The sequence below is a fragment of the Corvus kubaryi genome, unplaced genomic scaffold, assembly GCF_017639235.1.
Source record: "Corvus kubaryi isolate FWS band 111438036 unplaced genomic scaffold, C.kubaryi_AGA036_p1.0 37391, whole genome shotgun sequence".
NCBI lineage: Eukaryota > Metazoa > Chordata > Aves > Passeriformes > Corvidae > Corvus > Corvus kubaryi.
This window is the reverse complement of record NW_024581130.1, coordinates 44683-57105: the sequence shown is the minus strand read 5'-3', so window position 1 is coordinate 57105 and position 12423 is coordinate 44683. Positions and strand designations below refer to the sequence as shown.

Below are 12423 nucleotides of genomic sequence, written 5' to 3'. Positions count from 1 at the left end.
TGTATATTGTGCTGTAAGTGCTATATTCAATTAAACGAGGGCGGTACACACATAAGAATTGATCACTTTAGACTGCTTGTAGATGTCATATATATTTCACCATGTAAGATGGTGGGAGGATGTTTTTCAAAGATTCAAACACCTTCAGCTTTCTGTCTACTTGAAGTCATACTTTGCTATCAGTTTGTTTATTTTATTTTCCTCATAAATGCCAAGAAATAATATGAAAAAAAAGACCAGCCAGTGTTAGTGTCGATGTGTGCATCAACACATGTAACACATGCAGCATTTTTGTAACTTGTACAGTTTTAGAAGTCCTTTCTCTTTGAACAGGTCTCCTTGGTCTAAGGTAAACCTGCATATCCTGCATTTGCAGGAACAGACTATGAGGACTAAATGCTGTGAGGAGAGGCTGTACATGAGCAGTGCAATTCTGTGATCTCAGATTGTTCTGTGTTAGCTCCCTGCTCCACCACACGCACAGTTACTTACCCACAGTTGTTGAGGACTCGCTTGTGGTGAGTAGTCCTGAATCTGGACAAACACAACACGAGGTTAGAACTCTACTGCTTGCTCTCTGGGAACACCTCTGTAGTTGCTTGGGCAGAATTAAGCAGCAGTTAATCTGCTTTTATATCTGCATTGTTTGCTCCCCACACTCCCGGTAATGATATGGTAATGCCAGCTTGAGTGGCTTGGTCCTGAAGCTCAAGTGACACAATAAATATAAGAAAAAATTACAAGAAACCCAAGTGTTTCTATAACTTTAAAAGATTTCTGTCCTCCTTCTACCTTCCCCCCACTAAAATAAGAGCAAGTCTTTCTTGTCTTCCCTTGTAAAAGTTCTCACCTGAAGTTCGTGTCAGGGAACTTGTAATTAAACTCGTGGGATCTGTTGAAACAAGACATGTTATGACAAATTTAACATTAGTACTAAAAGGTAAGTGTACATTTTCTGACAAATAATGTTGCTCTACAAATCAATTAGGAGCCTCAAACCTATCTAGTATTTGTCTATTTAAATACAGGTTTATATATACATTCCTGTGCATGTACATATTTACACATGAACAAATGCCTAAGGTAAATAAGCAGATTTGTATTAGTGATAGTAAACTGCAAAACAGTCTGGAAAAATGGAATGTGTATTTGTGATTGCTGCAACAGAAGTTCCACTTCATTAAGGATGCACCTGGTGTTTCCAGCTCCCAAATTATCTTTTTTCTTTTCCTCTTTGAATTTGCATTAGCATCCCTGTTTACTATTTTTGCTTTCTAAATTAAGACTCAAATATGTGAGTAGGATGATGATGTCTTCAGCTGAAAACAATCCCCATGTCACTACAGGTAATGGATCCTGAACCTCAGTTTATAAGATGAAGGGCGAGAAGGAATAAAGAGGGAGATGCAGTAAGGCTTTCTCTATGGCTTGTCATCCATCAGTTTTGTGGGCAGAAGTTGCTGACCACTGGCCATCAGCAGCTTACTTTTGTTAAATGTTCGTGCTCTCCCAGACCTACTAGTGCACAAACTTGCAGGAGGAATTCCTACCAATTTTCTATCAAAACATGCTTATTAAACAAATACTATTGAGTTAAATTAGGTCATTCTGGTTACCATGCATTCTGTGTCAGCAAATTTAAGGATACAGTTTCTTTGGCAGAGAGAGCGGAGAACAGGGAATGGATGGACTGTTCTGACAGCTACTGTAGACAAAGAAGCTTAATTCATGCCTTCACATATTTTCAAAGAGTTATACACATATGTATATCAACATATCTGTTGATAGATTTACTACAGGATAACCAATTAAGAAGGTATTAAATGTTCCAAGACCTAAAACATAGATGCATGCAGGAGCAAACAGTTCTAGTAAAACAATTATCAGGGAGCTACATCTTGAAGACTGTTGAAAAAATTGTGGTTGTTACAGATGTTCTCAAAAGTGCATGCACAAGTTGAAAGCAAAGTCCCTCCAGGAAAACACAGGGCAGTGGCAGAGGCAGCAGTGATGTAAGCATAATTACTAGAAAATCTTGCTAAAGTAACATGTTGAGATGGTAAAAGATGTTTTCAGGGTCAGCAGAGCCATAACCCTGCATCCAGCAGATGTAAATGTACTGTATGGAAAAACTTGGGTATGTCATGACATTTGGACTGAAACAGAAAGAACGAGGAAGCAAACAGTATTAAAAAACATACAAAAATTACCTCAAGCAGACACAAGGCCAAGGGAGAAGAAATTCACACCAGGAATATTGCTGCCATCTCAACCTGGCGTGCTGACAATTCCCAGCTCCCTTCCCCTTTCCTCTGAAACACGCCCCTATCTCCAAATTTTTGCTTAAGGATAATTAGCAACATTGAATTTAGGACCCAGGGGAGCACTAAGATAGCATACCACAGGAAGGGATAAATAGGAGAAAAAATTGTATGTTAGCAGTTTAAACTGTATCTTTGGGAATAAACTACAGTACTTGCACACTTTGGACTATACACATTACTACATTACTACATCAGTAGGCCTGTAACCAGACTAGTAATAACTCTTTCATTACTATGGCTGTAATTAGAATGTCAATAAATATTTGCCTCCTATATTCATAGGGGCAATTGCTTAGCTTCAGGTTTGGTAGCCTGCCCTGGAGAGTGTATGTGATAATTTGCATGCAGTTTGCATGTGACTACCTGCACCTAGTGCTACAAAGTGCTTATTGTATTATTTATCTCTCTGGCTGACCATTGGCAGGTTTGTGAGACCAAGGTAGTTTTGTCTGCTTCATATCTTATCATCACAAAACTTCCAGGAATAGTGGAAGGAAAGGCTGTCTGTCAACATTGCTCAGTAAATCAGTAACCACAATATGAGAGTAGGACTCCCCAGTGTAATCTACCTCCCTAAATCCACAAAAACTTCAGCTTGCAGCTCAGCTGGTTAATGGAGACTCAGCTTTTGGTTTGATGCCCTAATAAGCTCTTACAGTTTTTTTTCAGACTTCAGATCACTCACTGCTTTCTCAAATAGTCAGAAATGGTGAAAGCAGCTAATTATCACTGAATGGACCTTGGCAGTCAAGCCCCAGCTGCAGCCAGGGCAGCTTTACTAAGCTATAAGAGCTGAAACAGCAAGTCTTATTTTCCTTCATCTTGTATTGGTAACAAAAATTAGTGCCTGTTTTGTGAAAGATACTGACCTGATGAAGTTAAAGGCATCACTGTAGTGGGATTTTCAGCAGCTACTGGAAGAAAGCAAGTTCAGTATAAACTTCTTTTATAGAACAGTGTCTGGTTTTAGATGACAGAAATAAAGATTAAAAAGAAATTGCCTGTGACTATTTCTCATTGAATCACTGTCAGTGTCCTGCTTCCCTCCTTTTGCCTATCTCGCCCTGTTCCCAATCTTTTCTCAAACTCCATGATCTTCCCAAGGAGGAAAGGTCCCAAAAATGAATTGAAGTTACAAGGTTTCATAGCCACTGCAATCCCTTTCAATCCTCAATCCCTATTCATTGTATTGCATATAGAATGTCTTCACCTGGGAAATCTCTCTCTTGAGGCTTTTTATTCTATAGAGATTTTCAGAGCACCTGTGTCTTATAGAACAGTATTTAGAAGAGATGAATGAGTGAAAATTAACTTGGGATAGTTTACAAGAAAGAAAGTTACTTTTAATCACAGTGAAAACTGATTTCAAGCAAGTCACACCTGTGTTACACCTCTCTCCCTCTCTGAAATAAGAATGTCTCTGGCAGAACGTATTGATATACACAATGCAAAAGTGTCACATATTATTGTGATTGTTAATTAGTTACAATTGGTTTATTGAAGCACTCCTGGTGGAATGGACAGGTGATATCTCATGTGAAAAGAGGCATTTTGATGATCCAAAGCAGTAAAAGTTTGACTACTTCAAAGTTCATAAATGGATATAGAACCTTTTAAGAAGATCTTCATTATTTTTTATGGCATTTTTGACATATAATGAGCAATCAATTTCCACAGTGTTTTGCAGTAATTTGGAATAAACAAGTAGTAAAGAGAATTAAATATGCCAAGACTCTGAATTTGGCCTTTGAATACCTGAAGTACTTAGCAAAAAATGCACCTCTGTGTATAGAGTAAGAGACATGGCATGCCAGATTCCCACTCCTCAGTTTCTACTTAATAGTAACTCCAGCAGGTCTTCAAATGTCAGCTAATCAACTTCTGCTTCAAAGAATTCAGATTGGTTTTTAACCTCATCCTCAGTGAAGGGCTGTTTTGAAGCTTTATTCAGGTAAAAATAAAAAGGATGCCCATTGATCTTGAAGGGCTTCCATTTAGGCTTTGATAAATTTTTTACTACTTACATAAAATAACTATATCTGTATATTTGCAGGATTTAAAGCTACCTAGTCCTTAAAGCCTTATTCCTTTCTCCACCCACTTACATTTACCTAAGCTCTACAGGAATATGGAGCCAGTTCCCTGGGTGCACTTCTCCAAAAGCAGTTTGTTTTTCTTCCTGACATATTTTCAATAAATGAATTTACTTTACTCTTTGCGAGTATGAGTCCTTTCCTTATTTTTTAGCAGAACAAAATTATAACTGTATTTACTTATGAAACAACACAGTTGGAGCTTAATTGCTTTAATTAGAGGGCTAAAAAGATTACAAATATTATGTTTCATAAAAGAGGTGAGATTGTGTGGTTTTCACTGGGAAATTACTACCTTGCCCTTTACTCCCTCCTTAGTGAATGTACACAGTGCTAGTAGAAAAGGTTGTAAATAGTTCTCCCAGCTGCTACTGAAAGGTCTGTAATGGAGGAGGAGGGCACCCAAGAGAAAAAGTAACAACCTGATTGCTGTTTGGGAGCCAAAGCTTTCATTCCTGCTACCTGTGGTTCTTATGGATTTGTAGAATCAACAAACAAACAAACAAACAAAAACCAACCAAAAAAAACCCACCAAACAAAAAAACTTACTAGCATTACCTGTGATTTGTATGCTGTTCACATCAATTTTCAAAGTCTGAGTAGGATTAGGGTTATTTGCAATGACACCCACAACCAGCTCATTTTTTACTTTCTCAACTGTTACCATCCGGGTAAAATAAAGGGTGATGATCACAACAACACTAGAAATACAAAACAGAGAAGTTAATTAGTTATTCAAACTGATGAAATAAATCTGCTATACGACCTATCATCTAGACAGTATTCATTCTACCAGTGGCTCCATTTGCAAAGGCAGATTGTTTTTTAAGTATTGGCTGGCAAAGTTGACTCATAAAGAAGCACCTCTTAATTATCAGGTAGGTTTGAACCTTGGAGAAACTTTGTTCTTTCTTTATCTACTGTTACTTGCACTGTTGGAAAAAACCAAGACAACATTCATTTCAATTGCTGCAATGGAGCTGAACTTGAGGGAAACTAAAGTAGCTTTACTGTCATTCAACAGGTCTATTAATTTTAGCCCTAAAATATTGAAGGTGAACTTTGAAGTATTATGAAAATTGCATAATACCTTCATGTGGCAAAATATAATACAAAGTGACCACTTCTACAAAGCAAATACCATCTCTGGATTCTTTATTTTGTTGCAGATCTGCTGTGTGATTGCCTGGATTCTCACAAAGAAACAGTGATGGCTGAAAACAGAGTCGTTTAGACTCTGGTTAAACTGCATTTAACTTCTATGGGGTCTGAATTTTATCCAGAGTGTTTTCTGTTTGTTCTCTCCCATCCTTTCTAGACACTATTATGAAGTTTTATATTTGTAGCTAGAGTAAGGTAATGCTGAAGTATGAGACTTGCAAAACATAAAGGGTTTCTTCTTTTACTTAAATTTAGGTGTAAACTTTTTAATCCTTAAACTACCCTTTTGCAACTGACTCAGTAGTGCTCTTTGTAAGGAGTGATTAATCCTGTCGTTTTGCTGAGCATAGTTTGTAGTTTGCAATATGTAGAAAAACTCTCCTTCTTGTGTATTTCTGATAACCTCTAGGCCATGCTGAGCAAACAAAACCTTTTATTGCTGTCCTTGTGACTCAGCAACAGCATTTCAAGGGTGAAATACCAAGCAGATTGCCTGAAGGGGTAAACACTTTTTAAATGAAAAGAAAGTAACGTCTGAGACAAAGTTATTCAAAGCAGAAGTGAAGATAGATCCTTACTGACGTATTAAAAGCCAGATCCAACATTCACAAACATCAGATTTTCTGTGATTTCTGTGATTGTTGTGTCAAGATACAGGGGTAGAAAGAGTTTTGCCCAACACAGTTATTTACAGTGTAGATATCTGGATTCCCATTGTGGTTCATAGAAAGAAGTAAGCTGTTCTTTGGCATAATTGGTCTCCTCCTAAAAAAAAGCATCTAAATTGACCTGTCAAGAAAACTAAAAATCCAGCACTTACAAATACAGTCTTGAGGAAACTGCTCAGAGATGTCTCCATCTCTGATGCCCAAATTTTGACGAGAATAGTCCCTTTCTTTGTGCAGAAACTGAATTTCCTGACTGGATCTACCTTCACAAGGACAATATTTCGGAAGTGGCCTACTCCTGCTGCTGTGGAGTCCATTCTCTTAACGTTATATAATCCTTCATAAAGTGATCATACTCCACTTTCTAACTAATTAGGGTTATGTCCTCACTATTCCAATCAAAAGATTGCTCCAATTCAAATCTGCTTCCCATTACTTACTGATATTCGTGGTCAGCTAATATACCAATATCTTGTTCTGGGCTTTTTTGCAAGGACTATCATTCCAATACACTAATCTCCTTTGCATACTTATAAACTTTATGTATTTACAGCCACAAGAACATGTGATACCACAGAACTATTGATCTGTTGTCATGTAATGTGTACTTTAATTTTCTGGGTTCAACTATGACACAGCCAGTTATGCCATTCCTTTCTCAAGGTTCTTCAGTTCTGCTGGAATCTTAATCTTTTGTGCTCTGTTTTGTTCTTGCCTATCACAGTGGTCCTCATACTTTTCTTAATTTGAAACTTGAGTTACTGGTAATGACATGAGATCTGACTCTAGTTTAAGCAGTTTTACACAAGCAAACTCAGCACAAACCAATATCCTTTCCTTTCTAGATAGTTTCTTACCTTTCTCACTCCTTTCCATTTTTCTTTCTAAATTGACAGTCCCAGGGACTATCACTTTTTTTTATCTAATCCTAAAGGAAGTTTTTAGAGGAAAGATATGTCTTGAAGCTTCATCCTCTTTAGAGGGACTTATCCAAATTCCAAAAATGTTTGTTTTGTTTTGTTTTGTTTTTATTGTTGTTGTTTTTGGTTTTTTAATCTATACGCTGTCCACAGAAGAACTGTCTAAATTAGTAGCATCATTGTCTCTTGCCCATATTTTAACTAAACTTTGTTATATACATATACCTGGTCTCTGGCATCAATCTGCCATGGTCACCTTCAGATTTCCTGTAAAAAAAAAAAAAGGAACAATAAAAAAAAGAAAGGGAAAATCACAACCAACACCAAAGGGTTCCCACTGAGACTATAATATTTTTGGACAGGATGGAAGCATGTCCTGGAACTGTTTAGTAATGGGAAATAGTGTTATACGTGTTTTGCTGAATCAGGACCTAATTAAGAATAGCGCAGATGCAATTAACACTACAGACCTGGCTGTGTAACCTGGACATTCTTGTCAGCTGGCCTTCAGTAGGACACCCAACACACCCAGATATTGAAAATGAGGTCAAACAAGCTTTACTAAATGAAGCAGATCTTAGTGTACCAATTTTATAGAATCTTGTGGACACACAGGCTCCAGCTTTTCCTGGTGTCAAATGACAGCCTCAGCTGCTAATGCCCTAAGGAATATGACTTAAGTGGATCCATATCCATAGGGACATATGAGTGCCTGAGCCTCGAGGCTTATGCCAGGAGATTTCTAACCTGAAATTTCTTCTAGATAGCAAGGATCAGCAACCCTGCAAACAGCACCTTGGCAAAAAAATAATTTAGCAGTTCTTTAAAATACAGAGTTTTGTGAGTGGGTCTTAGGGCTCAGCCTTACTGGTTTGGCCAAGGCATAGACACACATCAGCTTGAGAAGGAAGTTTGCCCAAGGAAACACATTGGTGTCAAACTTAGCACAGTAGCACTTGGAAGATGGAAGATGTGAAAGGGATAATACAGGACGTTACCAAGGATGACTTGAAAATCAGGGTAAGTACTTCTGAGAGAAATATCTAAGTGAGGATTTTTGACACTTATTTTCAAAGTTAAATTAAGCTGTACCTACTTGAACTGGGAAATTTCACATCTCTCAAATTCGTATTTCAGATCACTTTCTTGAAAGATATTTTGTATCTATATGAAAAAGAGAAATCTTGAACAATACAGGAATTAAAACCACACAAATTCTCACTACAATCATGGTTTTAGTACGAAATAACTTTTTGTAGAGTACACAAGCAAGGCATTTCTTTGATGATTCACTGATTTTGACAAACAAGGAATATATTGAGTTCTGACCAGGCTTAGGACCTGAAATATCTCTTTTTTTTGGAAAGAAAAAGCCATAAACAGCAGTTAATGTTAGGGAATTAATGTACCTATAAATACTCTTGAATTAACCACAGGTTCATAGGTTCTTACCAATTTTTCAACATCAAAGGCAAGGACTTTGAAATCAGCTGATGAACTGTTTTGCAAGGCAGGAGTGAAAGATGTGCCAGAGACTATTTTAAATATTCCCATATAGTCATGAGTATTCACATCTGCTTCAGCTAAATAATTAAAAACAAAGGTGTTTTAATCATATAGAAAGAAATGAAAAATACTGCATTAGATTTCATTCCACACAGATCATCAATACAATAACTTCTAGATTTTTGTTTTGCTTTGCAATCAGAGTCATTCTGCCTAGTCCTGAGTTTAAAGAAAAAAATAGACTTTTTTGATGTTTACAATAGTTACAACTGTAATAATACTTTTATGAATACTATTTGCCCTTTGTTCTCACTACTTTCAATTTTGTTTTAGGTGCTGTTTTCCAGGAACACTGTGAGTAGATAAAGGATACAATATGGGCATACAAAGGATATGCCCAATTATGTCTAACACGGGGGACAGAGATACATGGGAAGGCAAATAGTGAATTATGAGTTTTTCATATGTTCCGGATTAAAAATATTATGAATTATTGCCTCACACTTTCTGTATTTGTGCTATGCCCTTTCTCTTATCTGTAAGCTGGTTTTGATGATGGCACTGGAAACATCCAGAATAGTTAAGCTATTTTTGACCTGACCTTTTTCACCAATACATGAATGAAATTCTGGGAGAATTTATAAAGAAATTAGATAATTGGTCATTGCTGCAAATTTAATCTTGATTTAATATGCTACAGGACATGAGGTATACATAAAATAATTCATTATGCATTCAAAACTTATTTCTTCACTGTGTAACACACTGGAAATTCTCAGAAAATAGCTGAATTAAAGTTGAATGATAGGAAATGCCTTTTGCTTACCAGTTGGAGTAGCAGTGGTATTTTAGGCTGTGTTTGAAGGCATTAACACAAAAACAAGTTTTAAGACAAAAGCAGATGTCAGGAACTGAAATATTATGGTTCATGGCTTAAACATTGCTATGAGGGAGTTTTGCCCATTATGGCAAAACTGCCTAAAGAAGCTGTAACCACAGGAGCCCACCCCTCCTTGAAGATGCCTGACTGGAACTTTGGACTGTGAGCTAAACCATCTAAGGAAACCTGAGATAAATGTGACACTATTTTTCAATCATCTCAAGCCTAGGAAAAAGGTCTAGGAAAAGGCTGAGGGAGAAGAACTCATCCACCAGAAAGCCAAACCCAGCAGCTGTGCTGAGAATCATCACTGGCTGGGTTTGGGATGGGGGAGACCACAGCCCAGAGAGGCCAGGTTTGCACAGACTCCCCCACAACCAAGGTGGGGAGAGGAGGAGGTTTCAGATGTGTGATGTAACCTCTGGTCGGAGGCACTGAACACCCATCCTCCCTTACACAAACTGGCCCAGCTGTGGAACTGCCAACCCCACAGGCCACAGCCACGGGACATTCTTGTGAGAGGCAGCTGAGGGGGTGTCATAATCCATCAAAGACTCCCCCAAAGCACTCCCCAAACCCATTCCTGAGGCCTTGCACCAGAGTACTGCGTGTGATGCCAAGTGATGCAGTGGATACAGAGTCTTGCAAGAGACTATGTCAAACTTGTCCCCCTCCTGGGGGAGGTACCTGGGCATTCCCACCTGGCCCAAATGTATATTAATCCATTGGATTCTGTGTTTTTCAGGAAACCCTCACCACCAAGAAGAAGAAGAGAATCAACAGGATGCCACTGGGATCCACAGAGTCGTGATATTTTCTACTTAAGTTGTCTCCGCCTTACTCTTCCTGCCCCAATGCTCTCTTTCTTATTTCTTCCTTTCTCTCTCTCTCTCTCTCTCACTCTCCTGCTGTTAAATAAAATCCATACTATTGACTTTGGCATATGGTCTCATTTGCACCTTAATTTGGGCAGAGGTATTTCTAATACTTTTAATAATTGAATCATAACAGCAGATAAGCAATAAATACTACAATGAACAGCTTATGATGGAAGGCACCGCATAGTGACACCAATTTAATATCAACTGGTAATAGCAGACTGCTTTGAGCTTCTTTGAAGGCCATTTGTCCTTAAAACAATTGCAAATCTGTTTAAAAAATATTTCTAAATATCAAAGGCCTTTTTAAAGTATATATCAACTATAATTTAAAAAATAGTTTTTAATTATATTTGTACATGGACAATATCTTGCCTATGTATCTTCTAAAAACAAAGTCATTAAGTTAAAGCCTTTCTCTAGATTCAGTAACACACCCTTTTATTTTACTGGAGTGTGATAGCATTCTGGTAAGAAGGTAAGAAATCAGTAGGTGGTGCAGTTTTTAAAATCTGGAAGTAAAAACCATGGCAACTGAAGGAACAAACATGATATTCTGACAAAACGGTTTTGGTTGGTTGGTTTTTTTTTACATAAGTCTAGTGTAGTCTTCATGAGGTTCAGAATGAAATAGTATGGAGTTTTCATTAATGAAAGCAGCAAAATCATCAATGTAGCAGAACAATTTTTCTGCTAAAATAATCAACTTGAGATGCTCCAATAGCTCCATATCCTTTATGTGTTTTGGAGCCCTTAACTGGAGGCAGTCCTCCAGGTGTGGCCTTTCCATTTAACTTATATCCACAAGATTTCTTAACCAAAATTTCAGTCTCATTTGAAAATTATGCAACATTTATATTTTAATTTAGTTTGCTTTCAGTATCAGTAACTTCTTCCCTCACGTTCTGAGCATTGGACAAGGACTAAGAATGGCTTTACCTGAGCTTTACATGGGGCTGGCAGCTGACTGGGGCTGGATCTGTCTCACACCAATATATTACTTTAAAATATTTTTTAAATAAAAAAATTAATAGATTCCAAGAGACGGGCCCCACAAATTCCGGTGGGTTATCAGCCTTTCAGTGGATTTGTCTTCTGAGTCAAACCTCATACAAGGAGAAAAAGGCAAAATTTCTCAGTTTTCCATATTACCTTCTCTAGTTGATGAATATGGTGGAATAACCAAAGCTTTATAGCTTGGATTGCATCTCAAGGACCTTTCCCAAAGCCTAAACCATGAAAATTATTTTATATGGCTTCAGAGCATGATTCCAATGCTTTGTTTTTCCCCTATTTTTTTCACATCAATTTTCAGGGGAGGAAAAAACTCACACATAACAAACCCTAAAACACCACTTCCCCTGCCCCCAGCGTTAAAAGCATAGCATAAAATAAGAAATACAACTAACAATTATAGCAGCACTGGCTTCAAAGTCTGAAGAACTCCTAAAGGTCTGTAGCTAAAGGTTGGCTACTCACCTCGTTCCAACTCCTGGATTGATAACCAAGAAAGTACAATCAGTCCAACACAAACACACACAAAAATTGCAAGCAGAGAAGCAAACAAAATCTCATAGATACTAAGAGGAACATATTTCTTATCAGATGATCTTTTCCGCTTCATTTCTGTCTCAAAAACTTGTGTGAATTAAGGACTGACAAAAGACGCAGCATGAAAAGGAGGGTAATAATCCACACGGAGATACATATATATAGGAGATGCTTGTAAATTAATTACACCATAAAACTTCACTGACATAGGTTTTTACAACATTCTTGAACAGTCATATTCATGAACAGGATATGCAAATAAGAAGAAAAGAAATTCCCCCAGAAGGGAAACACTGAAGGTTATGTCTCAGATAAAGAACAAGCAAATCCACAGAAATGTAAGTTTAGTCACTAGATTTGCACTATTTCTTGTAATTTGATATTTTTAAGTGATGATATAAAATATTGCTGCCAAATTTATTGCTTAGAGAGTTTTCTTTTG

At 37.4% G+C, this 12423-nt stretch overlaps 1 protein-coding gene and 1 long non-coding RNA gene across 2 annotated transcripts in view; both read right to left on the bottom strand.

Annotated features, from left to right (window-relative positions):
- The window catches only part of TMPRSS15 (transmembrane serine protease 15), a 51114-nt gene extending 39025 nt beyond the window's left edge, over window positions 1–12089 (bottom strand). The window contains 7 exon segments of the mRNA XM_042037892.1: window positions 493–534; window positions 851–892; window positions 4976–5118; window positions 7392–7433; window positions 8263–8330; window positions 8619–8749; window positions 11910–12089. Coding sequence (XP_041893826.1) covers window positions 493–534; window positions 851–892; window positions 4976–5118; window positions 7392–7433; window positions 8263–8330; window positions 8619–8749; window positions 11910–12054 — 613 coding nt within the window. The 5' untranslated portion in view covers window positions 12055–12089.
- Window positions 495–3240, bottom strand: LOC121669327. Its single transcript, XR_006017719.1, has 3 exons — window positions 3194–3240; window positions 851–892; window positions 495–534 (listed from the first exon to the last, which is right to left on the bottom strand). It is a non-coding gene; the product is annotated as an uncharacterized LOC121669327 (long non-coding RNA).
- Window positions 12090–12423: the final 334 nt, after the last annotated feature.